The sequence below is a fragment of the Hyposmocoma kahamanoa genome, unplaced genomic scaffold (assembly GCF_003589595.1).
Source record: "Hyposmocoma kahamanoa isolate Upper Pololo Valley unplaced genomic scaffold, ASM358959v1 93, whole genome shotgun sequence".
Taxonomy (NCBI): domain Eukaryota; kingdom Metazoa; phylum Arthropoda; class Insecta; order Lepidoptera; family Cosmopterigidae; genus Hyposmocoma; species Hyposmocoma kahamanoa.
In genome coordinates this window covers 10,048,376-10,071,399 of record NW_020654810.1, presented here as the reverse complement: position 1 = coordinate 10,071,399, position 23,024 = coordinate 10,048,376, and the positions used below count along the sequence as shown (strand labels likewise).

General features: G+C 36.1%; 1 protein-coding gene across 2 annotated transcripts in view; it reads left to right on the top strand.

Annotated features, from left to right (window-relative positions):
• LOC113237192 (sex peptide receptor-like) overlaps positions 1-22,730 on the top strand; it is a 95,397-nt gene extending 72,667 nt beyond the window's left edge. For both annotated transcript variants that reach the window (XM_026473524.1, XM_026473525.1), the window contains 3 exons: positions 2,281-2,447; positions 11,573-11,649; positions 22,153-22,730. In XM_026473524.1, coding sequence (XP_026329309.1) covers positions 2,281-2,447; positions 11,573-11,593 — 188 coding nt within the window. In that variant the 3' untranslated portion in view covers positions 11,594-11,649; positions 22,153-22,730. The remainder of the gene's footprint in view (positions 1-2,280; positions 2,448-11,572; positions 11,650-22,152) is intronic.
• The last annotated feature ends 294 nt before the right edge of the window (positions 22,731-23,024 follow it).

Genomic DNA, 23,024 nt, shown 5'->3' with positions numbered 1-23,024 from the left:
CTGCCAGGGTCTTACTTGAGATTAGTGCAGGTGTGGCCAAGGTTATAACTGGTCTTATTATGTTTTCTTATATAATTCCATCATAATCCGCTGTGATTGAGTTTTGTCTTGTGGGATTTATTTACGACTACGCTGCAGAAATTTATAAATACCTTTATAGACTTTATACGTATAATATGTTTATTGAATATCACGATGTTTTGCTACCATGACTCCCTAACGCTGAACAAAGGGACGAAATAATAATAAAACTTATTTTAAAAGCCTGACAATGTCTCTATTATGAAGTTCAGTCATTATGTAAACTTTGACTTGCTCTTAATTACTCTCAGTTAACTACCTAAAATAGCTAGGTAGTTTTACATTAAATTTTACATAGAAAAATATCTGTGGGAGAACGGTTACTTCTCAGTCTTAACTGCCTCTGTGGCCGAAAGGTTACCATGCCGGACTGCCACGAGAGGTCCCACGTTCGATTCCCGGGCCGGGAGAAATATTTATATGGCCTACATTTATTTCTCTCGTGAGTTTGGGTGTAATTTGTGTTTTTCAATGTGTGTGTCCATGGCACCCGCGACACAGGGTTCCCTTAGTGCGGGGATATGTTGAGTGTGTGCCCTATTATTATTATTAATTGAAAGGTCCATGGTTCGGATCCTTGAGGCTGCATGACTATAATTGACAACCTCTGTGCCACGCAGAGCTTTAAAATGCAAACAGACTAGTTGACAAGTTCCTGTGCCTGTAATTTCACCCTTCAAAACCGGAACGCAGTAATGCTTAAATTAACTGCTTGGCGGCAGAAATAGGTAAGGTGGCAGCACTTCCCTGTACGAACTCTTTCACAGGGCAAATCTACTGCTACTTAATCTGGTACTCATAGTACAGTGACTTCTCTAGTTTGAGACTAGGCTAATGGTGCGGTTGTTTAGCACATTATTATTTCTAAATTACGTTCATTTGTGAATATTTGTAGCAATACCTTTCGCTAAAGATGAAAGGAAAGTAAAAGATACAACTTCGTAAAGATCAAAAGCAAAACTTATTTACTTGCTACCTATAATTGTCATACATAAACTATTCCTAGAAGTAGGTACCAATCTAAATATACAGCATACCTTTCTACCGTAATTGAGTAATCATAATCAACACTATTAATTATTCAGTCACTATTAACAATCATTAGGTATTCCTTTAGTATCCGGGCATAGCTCTGGAGGTGACATTTCAGTAAGACGACACTAACAACCTAGGAATATTTTCCTTAGACGAGCCCAGAAGTGGGACAAATAATGGAATTGTTCTGGTTTGGTGTTCTAGTAATTAAAAATTTAGTTTTTCTATTTATAAGTTTCATTTTGGAAATTACAATATTCGCACTACGAAAATCGCTACGACATTGAAACAGTGTTGCCACACTCACAAAATTAATATGAAATGGTTATGAAATAAACTCATTCAGCCTAACATTTTATCTTCATTGTAATATTATATATATACAATAGATTTTGTGATGATACCAAGTAAGTCGTGCACCAGGGGCTAATCGACGCGCCCGTCCATGGCAGTTGCAGTGCCACTCAGAGGTTTAAATCGCAAATTCTAAGGGACACTGCCACTGCGCCTGACCCTCTGATACATAAGTTGACAAGTTTCATGTGCCTGTAATTACACCAGCACTTTTACCTTTCAAAACCGGAACGCAGTAATGCTTAACATTACTGCTTGGCGACAGGAACAGACTGCCGTTCAGCTTCATTCTTTAGCTCCTTGCTCAACTGCTACTGGATCCTGAAGGAGGTGCCAATTTTAAGAACTTAAGAACACTCACCTTAGAAAAGACCCGTACCCATAAGTGGAATGACTAAAAGATTGATGCAGATTTACATAATTATATTGAGATTAAAGTACAGATTGCATACACTTTGGCACTTTCTAGCAGCATGTACCAATTCAATTTTATTGTCATAACGATGATGTCATTAATTACTTTTTAAGTTAAATTTGTATTGAATTGACATTCAATTATTTATTGTGAAATTACTCCACTGGTTTGTTATAATTATTAATACAAAGAACGAATACTTCGAAAAAATTCCTTAAATCCGGCCGGGTTCGAACCGACGTCTTCTAGCAAACCATGCTAGACGATATGCCAACTAAGCCACGGAACGAACCAGTGGACCTCACGAAATTTTTTATGTGCTTGTTTGTCGGATCTTCGTATTTGGTTGTCAACGACTTTTACTTTGAAGTTATTAAATGGAGTATTTCACACAGGTGACCTTATGGATGTACTGGCGTTATTCACGTCGTCAGTGAACTTCGTGCTATACTGCAGCATGTCCCGCCAGTTCCGCTGTACATTCGCGCGGCTAGCACGTCGAATGCTCTCCGCCACCGAGGAACCGGCCAAATTCACCACCAAGCTTGAACCTACTACGCAGGTATCTTTTATGTCAAATAGGACCTAAGACATTTAGGGAAGTTATTCTCCTTAATCACCACTGAAGTCTAAAGCTGAATTGCAAAGTCAGTTCTTACAGTTATTAATAGGTTCTAGGCACTCAATGCGAAGGTGATTAATTAATGCTATGTAATACTCAAGTATACACAGTGTGTCCCACGGCTATGCCACACGGAGGGACAGTACCTTAAATACCGTAGGTAGAACATTTTACTAGAACAAGACTTCATTTTTATTTTGAAAACAATTCGAACTGCATTCAAAGATTTTTAAATAATCCCCTGTCTGCCGATAACCGGGAATCGAACCCGCTAGAATTAAAAAAAAACCTGTAATATTACTGTACTGATCGAAAGCCTCAATTGATCGAAGAAAACAATAGTTATTGTTTTCTTCAAAATAACATAGCAAATTAAGAGAAGCGCGTCCAAGTGTTGCAAAAAAAATGTAACTTTCTTTGAAATAAATTTAATTTAAAATAAAAATTACAATAAAATTATTAAACTAAAATTATGTGTCTAATGATCGATGTTAGAATCAAAAGTGACGATGGCACACGTCCGGTTTCCGAAGGTGGCTTGTGCTGTCGTCACGTTCCGCTGCATCGGCGCCCCGTGCTGCAACTGGTCCATCGCGTTGTGCTGCGATGGCGCCTCGTGCCGAAAGTCACAATAATGGGTGATTGCAATACAGCGGTTTCCGTGCGTTATCCATACTTAACACCTCCCCTCGTACTTCAGCGACTATGTCTAAATATTTTTTGAGAGAGTCGCTGAAAGGATGCTGTGGTCAACTTTTACTTCGCACGGATGGCATTTCTCTTTTACTTCACAATATATACGGTGTTTGATTCCTTGGTCGAGTTTTCAGATCTTGACCGAAATGATCGATATGAAAGGCTGATAGCGAGTACAGCTGCACCGAATATAATTACATAAACTGGAATTGTAGTGAGTATAGGCTTCTATCTGAAATTTCGTCTAAATTTGTCTGAGCTTGTAGAGATATCTTCTCGTTAATAAAGTGAAGTTTTTTGAGATCGACGGAGTTCAGGATGATGGATGAATCTTTACTATGTGCTTGTTCTTTATATGTAGGTAATTCTGTGATTTTCAACGGATGTCCTTTGATGCGGTCGTTTGAATTAGAAATTGTGAAGCTAGGCGTCTTCATGTAGCAGTTAAGTGGGATGGTGATTAGGTAGCTTCCTTGGAGGATTCTATACTGCTCCTGTCCGCAGGATGTTTTAACTTTAGTCTGGTTGGAGAAGCTCACGGTGTAGTGCTTCTCGTCCAGTTGTTCCATTGCGTCTCTCGTTAATATGACTGAGGTGAACTTGCAGGATGGCAGGACTTCTTGGTTGATGATCAGTTGGTGAGTGCAATCAGAGTTAGAGTGAAACTGGTGGTTGGCCTTCTGCTCGCAAAGATACCATGTTTTTATATTCGGGCATTCTGCCTCCATGTACATGGAATCAGTCCCAGAAATTGCTATATATGGTAAGGTAGGTATTAGGACTTGATGATTTTTACTAGGAACTATGGATAGCTTATAAAGGTCGTAGGTTAAAGGAGAGGCAATCGGTACTTTGTAAACTAATACTATTTGACTATCTAAATAGAAATATCCTAATTTTATTGTATCACAATAGTATCTAAATTCTACGTTAGGGATTTCATTATTTGAATAAAGAATCCTTAACTTATCTAAAATTATTTACAAATCTGCTATATTTAATATCGAATGTGGGGTACCCGAAACCATTATGAAAGCGAGAGTATTTTCTAACTTATGGAGTACTTCGGACAATCTGTCTACGTTGTCGCCTAGAATTATAAGATGCTGTGCCAGATGGGCATATTTTATTAGATCAGTTTCCCTATTAGTATCGCTTTTCATTATCATGTTGCATAGTTTTGCTAATTTTTCTTGATTTTGTGTAATATTTGTTAGAATTTTAGCATTTTGTGCCATCCATTCTTTATTTAAACTTACATGATTTTTAATTAGAGATTCTAATTTCTTTTCATTATTCTGGAGGACTCTGATGGCATTGTCATATTTAATTGCATCAGTATAATCTAAATTACCGGAAATGCTCTTTATTACTGAACCAAGTCCATCAACGAGCGCTCTCTTCTTACGTCTGGGTTCGAATGTCTGTAATTGGTCAGAAATCCGTTCCAGTTTAGTATTAAGGTAGTCAATATGAGGCTCAAATAGAGATAATGTCTTATTATTTAACTGAGGTCCTAGTTCAAGTATTTCGGTTTTTACTGATTGAATTTGTAAGTGAATGTCATTGAGATTGATGTGGTTTAGGAAAGAATGGTAATGGGATATGACTTTAGTAGGTCCCACTTTAAATGGGAGTAAGCCTGAGCTGTCTTCCAATGAGTCAATCGTTATGTCTTGTCCTCGAGCCAGTTGCAATAGTAGGGAGAGTAGTATCCTGCAACAATACAGGATCTTTAGGAGTTCGCTTAAGGAGGGACTTAGCGACAGGGCCACGTTTCTTTTTGGTATAAATATGAATCGGAAGATCTGCTAAGACTATGTCCTGTGTAAAACGTGGTACGAGCTTTTGTCGTGTTGCCATAGGGTTCCGTACGAATACTTGTTGATCAGGGGTATACTCTTTTTCAGGTTCGCGGTCTTTATTCCTATTTTCAGTCAGAACAGTCCTGTCATGTAACGAGGTTTCGTTAATCATGTCATATATTTGATTTACACGTTTCTTGTGGTCCTGTGAATACTGTTGAAGTAAGTGTTCTGTTAAATATATATCTATCGGGTCACATGGGTCAAAGTGTCCTGTAATAAGGTCAAAGGGTCGACATTTTGTAAAACTGTGTATAGAGCTATTGTAGGCTAAGATTGCGTAAGGCATGAGATTAATTGCAGGATCGGTTTTCCTTTCAAGTTTTAAGATTCTAAGGTGTTCGAGGATGGTTGAGTGAAAGCGCTCCACGATTTCGTTGTCATTAGGTCTATGCGCCAAGATTTTATGATGTTGAATCTTATGAAGTCTTGTGAATTCAGAAAACAAGATGTTTGTAAATTCAGGTCCTTGGTCAGTCACAATAGTCAAAGGAACGCTATGATGAGTAAAAAATGTAAGAAGGGCTTGAATGACACTTAAGGGTGATCTTTAAGATCATTGAGCGTATTTGGAGAAAACGTCAACTAACGTAAGGAACTTTTCTGATTGGGCCGTGAAGAGATCAAGGTGAGGAATTTCGAATAGTTTAGTAGGTGGTGGTACTATAGATAGCTTTTGCTTTATTGGATTACGATCGTACTTAGCTTAACCGCAAATACTACATTCGTTGATGTATTTTGCTATTGTTTCCTTCATCTTGGGCCAGTAATAACGACGAGATAGGGCTAAGAAACACTCGTTAATACCACGGTGGTTAGTTTTACCCTCACGATATTTCTTAATGATTTCTTGTTGTCGTAAATACTCTTTAACATTTTCTATTTCGGTCTTAGTCAGTACTAGGTTCATTGTTGAACTTTTGAACTTGTCTTGTATAATGGGTATGATTTGATACATAGCCAAGGGTGGTATAATCATGATTCCCGTTTTTACTTTGGGATTCACGTACTTGTTCACTGCGTTAATAACTTCGTCCTCTAAGTTAGATCCAGTCAGTTGTATAGTCGTTCTAGTGTGAGTCTCGAAGGGTTTTGTCACAGTGTGTTTAACATTGGTCTGTCACTTCTTATCGGTCCCTGCGATAGTACGGCACCAATCGCAAAGTTGGATGCGTCGGTCGTCAGTATAAACTATTTGTCAAAGTCAGGGTACTGTAAGATAAGGTCATTAGTCAGAAGAGTCTTGCATTTCTGAAAACAATTAGTATAAGCTACGTCATTAATTGCTATCTTAGATCCCTTTTTAAGACACTGTGTCATTGGCTTCGTGATACGAGCAAAGTCAGGAATAAACTTGCGATAATAGCCTAATAAACCTAAAAATAGTTTTATTTCTGTGGCGGTTTTAGGTATAGGAAACTTCTTTATGGCCTTGATCTTGTCTGGATTTAATACCGTCTTTGCACATTATGTGTCCGAGATAGGCTGTTTCTTTTTTCCGACTTGTCCATCTGGATCTTAAAGTTGGATTCCCTGAGCCTTTTAAATACCTTTTCCAAATTGGCCATAAGTTCTTGTAATGAGACCACATTCCATCACACGCTGGAATGTGGATGGTGAGTTTTTAAGCACAATGGGCATGCGTAAACACTCGTAATGGCCATGTGCTACATTGAAACCTGTTTTGGGGATGTCTTCGGGGTTCATCTCAACTTAGTAGAACCCACTGGCAAGGCCGAGGGTGGTAAAGTGGTGGCAATTACCTAATTTGTCTAATACGTCAGCTATATTTGGTATGGGGTATTTGTCATCAATAGTCTTGTCATTCAGTTTTCTAAAGTCTACTACTAGTCGCCATTTAGTCTTCCCTGATGCGTCAACTTTCTTTGGGACCATCCAAATTGGGTAATTCCATGCTGATTGAGAGGGGCGAATTATACCTTGTTCTAACATTTTTGAAATTTGATCCTGTACCTCTTGTCTGAGAACGAACGGCTATTTATAACTTTTCGTGTACACCGGTATTTCGACAGTTGTTCGGATGCTGTGTTTGATATGATTAGTAAAAGTCAATGATTCCCCTTCTAAATAAAAGACAACAGCATAGTTTGAACAAAGCCTTTCTAAAATGGCTCGCTCTTCGGGGTTTAAATGGTCGGTGCGTAATCGCGATAGTACTTCTTTCGAGCAGTAGTTGTGCGGTGCGCGTGCACTGAACATTGAACAATTCTGCACTAACGGGTCGGTCCATTGAAAAGACTACGTCGTGTCGAGTCGGGTTGTAAACTTCTATAAAACCACGATTATTTTTCATCGTAGTGACACAGTCACCTATCATACAGTTGCATATTAGCTGTTCTGGAATAAATACTTCACCGTCATGAAAATTTACAGGAACTTTAACTATTTTAGAAGTGTTGGCCGGTATACAAGTTACAATTACGAGAGTCGTACATCAGTAATGGGTTAGTCGAATGTTTTGTCAATAACGTCTTAGTTTTCAGGCCCTCATCAGATTCCCATATTTCTAACAAGTCTAGTCCAATCAGTCCATAAAGTAATCATGAAACTTATAAATGAACAAGGCGTGAAATCAATGAAACCAATCTCATTTCGCGGAATTGACTTGAATACGTTACTCTGAGGTCTATATTTGGCGTAGGTGCACTAAACATCTGCTGTGTCCGGGATGGTACTCTAAACTGGGGTACATCTGGTTTCCAGATGGGCTGTGGAGCCTGTATCATTTGATGTGATGGTCCAGGCATAACCATTTGACGTGGAGGCTGCATAGTGACAGGGGATGGCATGGGAGGCCTAAAGCCATAGGTAAATTTTGATGTGCTACCTTGTGGATGCGGCAACTGCGTCTTTTTGTCAGGAAGGTGCTCATTACGCTGCTGTAGATACAACGTATTCATTTGCTCGTGTACAAATTCTAGAGCCTTTTCGATTGTGTCAGGTCGCATGCAACGGATACAAGACCCCAATGGGTCGCGGAGACCACGCCAATAAGATTGAAGGGTTAACTTTTTATACAACGAACGTTTGGACTCAATGGTACTCGCGATCGTTTTATGCAGGCTGAGATAAGTCATGATTGTACTAAAAAGGTTTTGGCATTTCTCATAGAATACCTGAGGGCTAAGTGACCCTTGGCTCAGTAGTGCGAGATCGTTATACAGCGAAGTTTCATCTCGCTGGTCGGCAAAGTTATTGACCAAGGCAGATTGAATGCCTTCCCAGGTATCTGGTATTCCGTTCGAATTTATAAGTCGAGCGGCAGGTCCTACAACTTTATTTAAAATGCCGTTCAGAGGGGCTAAGTTACTTAACTCATAGCCAGGCTCAGCTTTCATATATTGATACACTAATTGATCACATAGTTTTATAAACCTAGTGAGCACATTTGGGTTGCCGTCAAATTCGGGAACTAACCGAAGGGCTTTGAATATATGATCAACAATAGCGTCCGTCATTTTTACGTTATCTAACTTTGTTATAACTATTCTTTCACTAGTATTATCTATCGATAAATCTCTGTAAGCGTCGTGAGAATTAATACGCCTACTATTATGTAACCTAGGGGTCCGAGATTGCCTTGGATGGAAAATCTTGGAAATTGCAGGAAAATCTTATTTGAGAACAGAGAAAGGAAGGAACTCTAGGTAGAAACTAAAGTACTCACATGCGCATTGTGGTATCTGTGAGATCGATTTCTGGATCACACCTGGACAGTGGCTCCCTTGTAGATTCGGATTCTCGGCAGCGGTGCTTGGTAACTACCCGGGTAGATCGCGAACGTGACGTGTAGAAGTTTGATGCCCGCTCGCGAACCGGCCCGCGAGAATCCTACCGACTGAAGCGAAGCGCGTCCAAGAGTTGCAAAAAAATGCAACTTTCTTTGAAATAAATTTAATTTAAAATAAAAATTATAATAACATTATTAAACTAAAATTATGTGTCTAATTATCGATATTAGAATCAAAAGTGACGATGGCACACGTTCGGTTTCCGAAAGTGGCATGTGCTGTCGTCACGTTCCGTTGCATCGGCGCCCCGTGCTGCAACTGGTCCATCACGTTATGCTGCGCTGTGTTGCAAGGGTGATTGCAACACAGCGGTTTCCGTGCGTTATACATACTTAACAAGCATCTTAAATAAACGGAAGACCATGAAAGTAAACATTTAATTTGAAATTTTGTTCAGGAAAATGCCTTTTATCTGACTTTCCCGCGCTCATAATAACTGAGATTATCATTTTAAATTACTAATGAGTACAAACTTTCAAGTTATTATTTTAAACATTCGCCATGAAAAGATAAATATGTCAACAGGAACAACATAGCATCTTAAATAAAAGGAAGACCATGAAATGTAACAATTAATTAAAATGATTAGGTACGTTTAACTGCAACTTACAATCCATTAAAATTATCAAAAGCTCAAAATGTGTCCCATTCTGTAGAATACAAATTCTCGCTCTTTTGATAATTTCCACTTGCTGTCGATTTATTTATCTTTTTATGGTGAATGTTTAAAATAATAAATTGTAAGTTTGTACTCGTTAGTAATTTGAAATGGTAATCTCAATTGTTATAAGTAAGCGCGGCAAAGCCAGAGAAAAGGCATTTTCCTGAACAAAATTCCAGTTTTATGAATATGTTATATGAATATGGTATATGAATGTTAAATTTCATGCTCTTCCTTTTATTTAAGATGCTATGTTACTTAGAAGAAAACAGTCCAGATGATTGAGACTATCAATCAGTATAGTAAAATCACAGGTGTTTTTTTTTTTGACATTTGGCGGATCGGTTCCCGGTTCAAACAGGCGATCATTTAAAAATCTTTTAATGCAGCTCGAATTATTTTTAAAATAAAATTGTCTTTAAGTAATTAATAGATTCAGGCGTTACTTTGCGGAAGTCCATGTTAATAAAAATGGAAGTAAATTAATTTGCTACTCCGCGAACCCAGTGAAGGTTAAATCGTGCAAAATAGCTGCGCTTGTGTTGAATTTTTTTTTCATGCAGTTCATTATTCCACCCACCCTCCGCATAAAATTAATAAAATAAATAACACAAGCGCAACTATAGTCACAAACCATCACCAAAAATATACCCAATATATTTTATTCGGAGGCAGGGTGGAATAATTAAGTGCATGAAAAAATATTCTAACAAGCCATTCTAACCAAAGCGCAGCTATTTTGCACGATTTAACCTTCACTGGGTTCGCGGAGTAGCAAATTAATTTACTTCCATTTTTATAAAATTGTCTTCTTTCAGTACAATGTTCTATCTACGGTATTTAACGTATTGTCCCTCCGTGTGGTATAGCCGTGTGACGCCCTGTATATTGTTACATATGCTATACAGCAAAGATAAACATGGTATCAAATTCAACATCATTGTTCTAAATACGCCTGTATGCTAAAGTAAATCATTGAATGTAAAGCCACATGTTTGAGAATGACGCCATAATTGATCGACAGCATACATCTGGTAGATTAATCTAAACAATCAGTTCACATGGTTTGGAGATGCCATGTATGGAATGAATTGTTACTGGAATAACAATGGATACGAATGAACATGTGGGGAAAAACGAGTAAGTCAAGCTGTGAGATGCTAAATGACGAACTTAAATAATAACAGCCTAAATAGGTATTATCCAAAATTGCTCTTTGAATTTCGGTGAATATTTCCGGTATTATCATCCTGATCTCGTTCATGGCCCGCTTTTCACGCCATAAGACTTTTCGACGGCTTTTCCGAGTTACGGATTAACTGAGCTAGCGAAAACTTTTATCCACAATTATCACGGTGCAAACGATTCACACTTAATTTAAATTCAACTCCACGGTGCTTGCGATAAAAACGGTTTAAATTCAAATGTCAGGCTTGCTGTGCGCTTGACAGTGCAAACGACATGAACATTTATAGATCAGACGAAAGAATAAATAATTTCGCGTCGTGTGGTATATGGAATCATTTTTACTCCGGGGAAATATTTGTCAGGATACTAATCGTTCAGAATATTTCTAATATAAAATTTCTTCTATATACATGTTTTTTATGTTTGTCATATATAAAGACGTTAATTTTGTAAAAGCACTTTCTTGCTTGCATATGCAGCTTCTACGAATTGCTGATTTCATTGAAATGCAAACGGTCGGCTGGCGTATTCTTGTTGCTCCTATGCTGATTAGATTTTCTTTTACAACTATTTACTGAAACTTTCTTTTGACGTTCAGATTATAATATTTTTTTCTAAAAACATGGGAATTTATTTTTTGAAGCTGCTTATTTCCAGTAGATATTTTGTTTTGGATATTTAAAAAAAATTTGGGTATTTAACAATCTTCCTCCAGGCATATGTACTTATGCTTCGTACAAAAGTTTAACGCGGACAATCTATTACGTAACGCATTGTTTCAATTATAGGTAGTGACTTTATACGTAGCCACATCTTGTGACTATAAATTTTCGTTGTTGGCAGGTCACCACCGGGCCGCTATAGCGATCAATCCCCGCCCTGATCAGGGTGGTAGAGGAAAGTATCGTATAGATTCACAGGTAATATATATTAATGTTTAGCTTGCATGTTGTTCTATTTGTTCGATGAATGTTTTAGCATTTTTATTAAATCCCTAACCGACTTCGAAAGAGGTGGAGCTTCTTAATTCGACTGTATTTTTGTGTGCACGTTACCTGATTACTCCCACATTTGTGAACCAATTTCGATAATGCTTTTTTGTTCAAAAGAGAGTACGTTACTACCATGTAAATTTGAAGAAAATATAGTACCTCTAAGGGTGATAAAACTTTGTACGTATAAGCAAGTTTTGAACATGTATTTATTTTTTAATAAAATTATATACAGTTTTGTATAATCTGCATGCTTTATTGTTTGTCAAGGGCTGACCAGATCTATAACCACAGGCGCACTTTATACGTTCAAAGACTTCGTTCACTCTACTAGAAATTAAAGTCTTTGATTCGTATGTAATTAATTGTCTGTTTCATGGGACTGGATCAATTATTTACATTTATTACTATTGTTTACATATACGTACAAAAGTCATGGGAACTTGTATTAAAAAACGGGCGGCAACAACAGAGACAAAAACCTATATTTACATAATTACATTTTCTAGAATTAATTAACTGGTTTGTGAATGAAATAAGAAAGTAACATTAATTACTTTTATCGGAATCGCTAACACGAATAAAATATATTAGTCATGAACATTGACTTACAATTATATGGACGTCGGGTCCGTGCTAAAAAGTGTCCGCACTTGTAAGGCGCTAAAATCGTATACAGAGCGCGACACTCCGCTTTAGTCTTCATTTGTTCTACGGACAGCGCGATACTGCGATGACATAACAATTTAAATTTCGAATAGGTTGACTTGGGACATTTTTTTCGTGGTTTTTGTATTAGACCCGTCGTCCATTTATTTGTAAGTCAATGGTCATGAAGCTCTGTTCTTCATATTCCATAACTCTTATTTTAAGTACTTTTATTATAATTCAGTTATAAGCGTTCTGTAGTTATTATTGATTTTATATTAGTAGATATTTCAATAATCGCACCCCACGTAGGTTGCAATGCAATCACGAATATAATGAAAATATTATATAGTTTTCTTGATTTGATGAATTTTCAATAAGATTAATTAATCTGCAGTGTCTAGCCAATGCTATTTGTAGTTTGTTTTAGAAGAATATCTAGTAGGAATACCGCATTATACTCATGCTGCAATTTGGTACAGTCGCACATGTTTTGAAATTAAAATTAGAATTTCATAGAAAACATTCTTGCCCAAACTCTTCTTCTTCCAATTCTCGATTATGCTGATGTCTGCTATCTGGATTTAACCGAAGAACAGCTCAACAAGCTCGAACTTCTACAAAACTTTTGCATCCGTTTTATTTATGGTCTGAGGAAATTTCATCGTGTTTCTATTTACCGCAAGGAGCTGAAGTGGTTACCCATTAGGCTTCGCCGGAATGCTCATATTCTTAATCTTCTTTATGGCATCTTATTCATTCCTCACACACCACCTTATCTTAAGGATCGATTTGAATTCGCCCATCAGTCCAACCCCCGACTTCTGCGCTCATCTTCAACTCACCAGCTTAAGATGCCCTTGCATACTTCCCAGTACTACGACAAGTCCTTTACTGTTCAGGCTATTCGTTTGTGGAACACTTTACCTTTGTCTATTCAACAAGCAAAATCATTGAATATTTTCAAAAATACGGTAAAAGAACACTACCTAACTTTAGTGTGAGTTGAATTGCTTAGGTATTTTTATGGTTTAAAATTATGTTTTAGAAATTTTATTTTTATAGGTGTAGGTATATATAGTATTTTTTAAGTATTTATATATATGTATTGGGTTCATTATTTATAAATATATGTATATTTGTATTTATTTATCGTTTTTCTATCTATTGATTGGTAATTCTTCATACACCGTCGTCTTTTTCATGTGAGTTATAGAATTACTTCCATCCAAAGGTTGTCTGGCAGAAATCGCTTAAAACGATAAGACCGCCCATTGTATTACCGCTTATTTTTAATTTAACTGTATTTGATTTGTTTCCTTTTTTTGGTGTACAATAAAGAGTTTTTGTATCGTATTGTATTCATGAAAATCATAATTTTTATGCACAAATACATGAAAAATTCGTCAAAAGTCCATGTTCGTGAACAATAAAATGGATTTAATTTAATAACAATTCAGCAAACGTTTTTATTATTATCCTATGTGCTAGACGACCGTGTACCTCGTGATAGTCTCGGGACACTTAAACTACAAACAATCTAGAAAAGTTCGATTCCCAAAGGGGTCCTACCGAGGAATCAAACCCGTGACCTTGCTCAGAGACCATTGGGCCACCAAGGTTAATTTAATTGTTATTTCTGTATGTTCGTCATGCTTATAAACAACGAACAATATGTGATTCAAAATGTTGACGATACAAGATATATCCGTTATTGTGAACAAAAGACATCCTGTAGCATATGTAAAGACGGTTGTCTTTGTGATGTGGGTGTCTTTGTAAGGCAATTTTGCGACTCATGAATAACTTCAATAACACCAGTAAAGAATTAACGACGACGTTACAACTTGACATGATATTTTATTATCAAAAGTCATGTTAACATAATATTTGGCAAATAATTAGGTATATACCTATAAATTGAATAGAATTGAATGGAAGAAGAAAGAAAATGATAACACAAAAGAAAAAAGAAGCAAAACAGTAAAAGACACAATAACAATAAATACAAAATAAATATTTACAAAACAAAATCATAAACAAAACAAAAATAAAATAAAATTATAACACAGATTATTTTTATTATGTTTACTAAGTATAAAGATACTTTATGTGGTGTCAGCTCTATCGTGCCAAACCAAAACACTGCAAGTCCCTAATAATTATAACAATTATAATGGCTGGATATAATTAATTCCTGAACATCTAATGTAAAAAGTAAGCTAAACGCCATTAACCCCAAAAATCACAACAAGCCGAAAAATCCGTATTCTCAAAATGTTGTTTTTTATTTTATAACGTATTGTTTTAACAGGGTAGAGCTGCGGTAACAAAAGTGTTCTTAGTACTGATATTAAGTTCATTTCACATGTGATGGGTTCTGTGGCATTTTGAATTTTTACAATGCATGCATTATTACTCAACGGTGTGTCAAAAAAAGTTAATTTATTGTCGTAATAGACCTCAAACAAACAATATTAATTGCAGTTGTAATTAATTTTAAGTTAAAGGTACAATATTTTACTTATTATGTAGATAGAAAATGAAATGATAAAGATAAGAAATAATTACCCCAATTTAAGCGTAAAACGGTATATTTATCCATAGAGATCTACTCCATAAACTCAATAAATCGAATCTTTTATGAGCGATGCTACACGATGCGTCGCGTCGGTATTTTTATTGTGGATTTCACTTAGAATAATAACGCATAGAAACCTAGCCCGCACACGCTAAGTGAGGCAAATTGAAGCGCGCCAAAAGGGCCTACACGAGCGGGCGGGCCTTCAGTGCTCAAGGTCAACTTGCACCGCGAACAGCTTTAGTTAAAAATGACGAAATGTGTGGTAAATTTGTGTAAAAATACGTCAGACAAACATACAATAGATACTAACATCACATTCCACAAGGAAGTAACGCATTTCAACTTGTATTTTTATATAAATATTCACTAAAACCGAAAATTAACCTACTTCTAAAACTAGCCTACATGAATTTGATTTTTGCCTCACTTGTGACAGTTCGTTTGATATGAAACTATCATTCTATGCGTTATTATTCTAAGGTATTTCATCAGAACAAGTGCATACACATTGTATCGGGTGTTTTTTTTAGCTTTGAGCTTTGCGTGGTGTTTTTTTGGAATAATTGTTAAGATCTCGTTTCGTTGTTATTGACTTTTTGTTATGTTACTGTGGACCTTTTGGTTGATTTTGTTGTTTTTGGTATTATAATAATTAAACCTTATTAAATGATTATCACTAGTATCAGGTTTCTTACCACCAACCACGGGTTGACCAACCCGTGACCATGGAGCGTGCAACCGTTCCGAAATATCGGGAAAATAAAAAGAAGTCATACCGTGGTAAGAAACCTGATACTAGTGATAATCATTTAGCGAATAACCACGAAAGTCTTAAAATCTATAAAACCTTATTAATTTTGTTTTTTCTTATCTCTGTAAAAATGGTTCTTCCTTCTTTATAAATATTATCGGGATGACATATTTAACCGGGTTGTTTGGGGAAACGATTTAATTTGTAACTTTTTTCAAGATTGATGTTTCAGACGTTTGGGTACGTCTTGGATGAACTCATGACACGACTTTGCTAGCGGTACCATTTTATGGCATACAGGCCTAGCTTAAGTCTCCCACAAATGTGACTAATATTTAAGTGCCTCATAGTTACGTACGCTGTATCTTTTTGTGGAGAAATAAATTATTTTGTATTTGTATTTATTTGTTAAACTTATCAAGCAATATATAAAAGTAAGCAAATACATACAAATAATTAATATAAGTATATCAACTAAAGTTCAAGAACTTATTGTTTTAACATAAATATGATTAATACATACGTAAGAAAAAATAAAAAAGGTAGAATATAATAGAAAGCTTTTAATGCAATGCCACGGCACAAAATACAAAAATAAACTAATAAGGTCAGCATTTTGTGTAATAAATAGACAATACCATTTGACAAATTGTTGTGTCTGCCGTAACGTACGCAAAAAGGATCTCATTCATCTAAAACCACCGCTGATGAGTCTGTTTGTGACTGTGACATTAGCCCCCTTTACACAGTCACTCTATCGCGAGAGCGCGTGATGGAGCGTACAGGATTGCGCGAGGGAAAGCCTGTACGCGCTATCGAGCCCGATTACCTGTTTGAATTTATCTATACTAACGTTTTCTCGCGCGCGATTGCTCGTGTTCGTTTTTGTTGTAACGTAAAGAGCATTTAAAGAAAAGTAAACAAGTACTGCCACCTTACCTATTTCTGCCGCCAAGCAGTAATGTAAGCATTACTGGCAGATGGCAAAAATTACAGGCACGTGGAACTTTTCAACATATGCCTTAGAGTGACGGGCGTTATGGTAACGCCGCTCAGATATTTGCTATTTAAAGCTCTGAGGCACTGCAACTGTTATGGACAGGTGTGTTGCTTACTCATAAAAAATACAAATAGGATTGTACAGTCAAGAGCACGTCAAGCTTGACACTTTGAACTGTTCTTATCATAAGAATCGTAATGTGTTGAATGTAAATCTGAAGTGTCACGCATGACATGCTTTTGACTCAAAGCAACAGCTTTCTGAATCAAATATTAAAAGTAAATATATTTTTTAACTCGACTAAGTTAGGTATTTTAATCATTACTGAACATATCAGTCCTATTAGAAAAACAGTATGTAAATAAAAAACCGAGCTCATAAGTCATTCAACCCATAGTTTGCCACCCTTAGACGTGGAATATTTTCTTTAAATTTAAATGGGACTACTACTGAGTAGTATCTTGTTTCCAACAAAAAAAGAATAATTAAAATCGGTTCACAAATACAGGAGTTATTGCGTAACATACATGCAGTCGAATCGAGAACCTCCTTCTTTTTTTGAAGTCAGTTTAAAAACCCTAAATAGAATTCAAATAGCAAAATCAAAATACTACCTAACTAACCATGTCATGAAATTTTGCGGCACTATTTGTTGGCTCTGACAAAACTGATTGAAACCACCCTACATTAAATGCACCCAAATCAACCTACAAATAAATAAGTAACCCTAACTGACAGATTCTGTTCGGGCACACTCCACGATCAAATGATTCACATCCTCAGGAATTGTACACACTTTGCAATTCCACACAATCCGAATACATAATATGTACGGTCAACAGCACATCAGACTACACATTTTTGTTCGAAAATCGCCTCCAGTACAACGGCACAAAATAAGTCCATGTGTTGCTTGATGTACTGGCGTCGTACATGTTAACGTTTACTAGAAGAAAGTACCTACTAATTGCGCACTAAAAGTAGCATTCTTAACAGATTCCGATTTGTCGATCTGTGTGGCTCGGCGGTTCATATTGTGGTTCCGGGTTCGTTTCTCAGTAGAACACGTTTGAGAAACAAACTTTTTTATATTGATTATGGTCTAGGTGTTCAGGGTTGTGCCCCGGAAATAATGTCATCTGCTCTAGTACTCATAGTTCATGAAATGCCCTGATTGGAGACCAGGTAGATGGTTTAGCTGTCTGGCATTCCATTCACTGGTGCATCAGTACCTATCACTAAACTAATGTTTCAGCAACCTATATTAATATCTATTTATTTTGACATCTCTACGTTGCTTAGTTGAAAAAAAAAATCACACTTTTCGTACCATTGAATTTTATTTAAATAAAACGGTAACTAGCTTTCGGCGTAGGTAAGTACCTATTTAAACCACAAATCTTACGTAGTTTGAAGTATTTTTTATAATAATGTTCAATTTATTCTGTGTCACGACTACAATACAAATTTTGCTGTAAAGTTCAAAAAATGTCAGTATTCTTGGAAAGTAAACAACTCAGACTTTTCGCGAGGTTATTTATTTCTACACTTTATTAAAAGTTATAATAAAGTTAACATTATTATAACTTTGAATAAGAATGGCATTGACATTAGTCATGATAATGTCGTTAGGGCGCTTTTAGAACTAAATAATAAAACCTCTATTGTAATCTAGCTTGATTTCTCGCATATTTCAAGTCTACGTGTTTAACTTTACTTTATTACATAGGGCGCACTATAAGTTTTTTAGCCACTTACATAAACAATATTTTAAAAGTAATTATAACATTTGGAAATGGAACTCTTTGGCTGTAGAATACAGTTTGTTTCATCTGACTGTCACTTGTTTTTACATTGTGGCGTCATTTTAGAAATTGGTTGTCTACATCATCATGGATTTAACTCGTGAAAATTTTCGTAGTATGATTTTCTACGACTTTAAGGGTCGTATTCTAGAACTCTATCCAATGCTCAAGTCAGATTGCACTGGCAACACAAGCACTGGAAATACGACCCTAATGGCAGGGACTTGAGTATGATTTCGAGTGCTTTAAATCATACTCAAATCCTGACTTGAGCATTGAGTAGAGTTCTAGAATACGACCATTAGTGTAATTTAACAGCTCAGCGGAGCTTCGCTCGGCTTCAAACTGCTTTTGGCGATGAAGCACCATGCAAGACGACTATTTATAGCTGGTTTGCAGAAATCAAACGCGGTCGTGTGAATCTCAGTAACGAATTTCATGATGGTCGCCCGTCCACTGCTGTGAACAACAAAAACATCGATGAGATTCGGGCATCTTTAGGCATAGACATGAGTGAAATACAATCAATACTACACAAACATTTGAGTGTGAAAAAGCTGTGCACTCGGTGGATCCCACACAATTTGACTGAGGTTCAAGAAACGGATCGTGTGACTTGGTGCAATGCCATGCTTACCAGATTCAACGAAGGGGCGTCGAATTTGGTGCGGGACCTAGTAACAGGTGACGAAACATGGATTTATAGTTACGATCCCAAAACAAAGCAATAATCGAGCGTATGGGTCTTTCGAGATGAGCTGAAACCAACCAATATGGCGCGCGTGCATAGTGCCTCTAAGCGGATGATTGCTTCTTTTTTTAATAAAACTGGACACGTAGCTACTGTTGCTTTGGAGAATCGTTGTACCGTGAATAGCGATTTGTACACGACCAATTATTTGCCGGAAGTTATTGACAAACTCCGTAAAAATAGCCGTAAACGCCGTGTTATCTTGCACCACGATAATGCCAGTTCTAACACGGCCAGACAAACAAATGAATTTTTGAAGGTGAACAACGTTGACCTTATGAGTCATCCCGCGTACAGTTCCGACCTGGCACCTTGTGACTTTTATTTATTTCCAAAAATTAAGAACCAGTTACGCGGTCAACGATTTTCATCACCTGAAGAGGCTGTCGAAGAGTATGAAAAATATGTTTCGCGGAGGAGTGGCATAAATGTTTTCAAAATTGGTTCATTCGCATGAAACAGTGCATTAACGCTAACGGAGAATATTTTGAGAAACAATGAATTCATTTCTGACCATTTTTGTAGTATTTTTTTCTTATTCATTCCGGAAACTTATAGTGCGCCCTACGTATTTAATTGGATGAAATAAAAATAACAATAAATGGAGAGCGTTGATCGTCGGCATATAATAATTAAGCGTAATGTAGGCGTTTTATTAAAATTTATAGCAGTTATAATTTCCTCGGAAAATCCAAGTGCCAATTAATAATTTCTTATTTAGTGTAGTCATAAGCATCTCTTTCAAAGTCATAGCATTTCTTTAAATTGAAGCCTTCATTTGGATACTACCATTGAATTACAAGAATAAATATCTCTATAAATATTTTTCCAAAGTGTTCCGCAAAGGAAAGGGAACCTATTTAATCGTGCGTGTGCACACGAATAATTGTTTCAGCTATATTTCGTACGATTGTTGGTTATCTCCATGTATTCAGGAAAATGAATTACCGAGCCCGGATCGTTGCTCAAGATAGCTTTAGGTATATTTGGATAGCCAATTTACTGAACATTTTGTGGGTGTTTGAAAATTGTTCATAAGGTTCATTGTTTATTTATTGAATAAAAGCTTTTGTTTTTTGTTGTTATTTTCATGAGGCATGACATTTTGTGTTTTTATTGTACTTTGAAAATATGCTTTTTATAAAGGTTTTTTATATGGGAGTTAATTATAACTTTATAAAATTTTCTAAGCAAAATTTTGGATATAGTCGACTAAAATACTTACTGATCATTTATAGATTTTTCAGTATTGCTGTGCATGATAATCGCGTAATATAAATATAATAATAATAATAACGTACACACAACCCAACATAGCCCCGCATTAGTGTCGCGGGTGACATGGACAACACAAATTACACCCAAACTCATGAGAGAAATAAATGTAGGACATACTTTTCCCGGCCCGGGAATAGAACCTGGGACCTTTGCGTCGCAGTCCGGTAATCGGCCACGGAGGCAGTTGCAATAAAAGTGTAAATATAATTCATATTTACGTATAATATAGTCTATTTTGTACCCAAGAGAATCAGATAAGAGCTGTGTTTAATGAAAATTTTAGTATCAGAAGAACTCGTTGTGAAAGAACTTGCCCAAGGAAGTACTGCCACATCTATATCTGCAGCCAAACAATAATTTGAGCATTAGTTCGTTTCGGCTTTGAAGGGTAAGTGCTGGTAAAACTACTAGCATATGAAACTTGTCAACATTGTCTCAAGGGTAATAGGTAAACGTAACAGGGCAGTGCAGATCTTTGCGATTTAAAGCTCCGAGTGGCATTGAAAATGTCACCAGGCGTGTGACATGTTCGTTATTTGATACCATAAAAAAACAATAGTATTTAATCTCCATTCCGCTTAATCAAAATAACAAAGTACTGTTATAACCAGGGATCGGAATAGGTAGAGTTTTTTTACCTAAACTTCGAGGAACATAGACAGAAAATTGAGACTGGCTTACGACAATATTATTTAGGTCCTGGGCCTGTTCGGGTTGCGGGAAATAACTTAAGTACATTAAAAATTGACGTAATTGGGGACAGGCAGGTACACTATATTTATCTTAACTTTGCGACACAGTGGTTCGGATCAGCGATATTGCGGACATGGGATTTTTTCACGATACCTCGCTAAAAAAATGCCAATTGAGAGATCCTATTGTCCTAATTAAATATTGTTATATCACATTTTGCCATAAATCTAATACTTTAGTAGGAAAAAAATAAAACGTGTATTTTTTCTATGGGATCATACTTTTGGTGCCCCATCGTTACAAAGTCTTAGTCAATCTCGTCTTGGAATCACTACAGACGTATCATTAGACCTATCTTCTATAGACTTGCATACTACACGTGCACCTAAACCTGCATATTCATTACTTAATCGTGTCAATGGCTAAACTCTTGAAATAACGTGTTTGTGTGGAATAATAGCGGGTTTTGTGTAAGCCAGCAAAGTTTAAGTCATTATTTTACTGCAAGTAACATTAATTGGACGACCTCGGTGGCCAAATGGTTTGTACTTTGGACTCTGGATACATTTCCCGCACGACTAATTTGGGAAATAAACTTTTCTAAATTGGTTCTGATCTGGGTGTTCTGGTTAGCGTACTGCAATGAATTCCATTGCTCTGGTACAGGGAATTCCCTACTTTGAGGCGAGATAATTGGTGTGGTTGCTTGGCACATTATTACTATTACTATTATTTGTGTGTTTCTATTCACCTTAGTCCCTTTGTTCTTAGTTCACATAAGACGTGTCATCTCCAACTTTTACTTATTTTATTTGTAACTGAAAATTGAGAGTGGCGTAAATATAATGTTACATACCGACTTATAAACGACTTTATACGTACGTGGTATATTTTGTATTTCAAGTGTTATTTCTTTTTCAGGTAACGCTGCTCTCTTAGATGAACTCCAATTGTCATATTTTATTTTATATTTCTATGCCTAATCTAGTGTAAATAAATACAAATTATAATAAATACTATTATTGTCTTAAGCTAGTACGTTGCTGTTGTAAACTTGTACATAATGAATTATATAAAATGTATACTAGTCTTTGCGTCCCATGAGCCATGACGCAAAAACTGGTCACCCTATTATTTCTTGCACAGTTATTATACTTGTATCTTCACTAGAAAAAGCTATCACATATTGAGAATTAATTTATGTAAATAGATTTATTTTTCGTCTAGGGTCGAAAGTCTGATTTTTTCATCGTTTAAATATGGTAGGTTTATAGTTATGTAGGAGAATTTACGGAAATTCAATATTTGCATTTATATAGTTCGTAACCGACTACACTGACAAAATCGTCGTATTAATGTATGAGTGTAAGATTATGAAATTATTTTCTAAGATATGACGTCTTTGTCGCTGATTGTACTCTCTCTTATCGTATTTCAAATAAAATATCAGAGAGAGATCGGAAAATCACATTTATATTTTTACATTTTATATTATATACTAGGTAGTCATTTAATTATATTTTCATTGTTCTATATATAGTGTATTCAATGTATTAAAAGTTGTAAATATTCTTCTTAAAATTATGATAAGTAACATTATTATGTACCTATCTTCTTTTCATTTAACGAAAAAGTTAAAATTAATAACTGGAATGTTCCAAGTTAAGTGTTCAGTGTTGCACGATTTCATTACAATTTCGATTAAAATAAATTATTTTTTCAAATGAATATCTTTAATTTGTTCCATTAACATAAATCGTTGTAACTAAAGAGGTTTAAGAAAACTGGAGCAA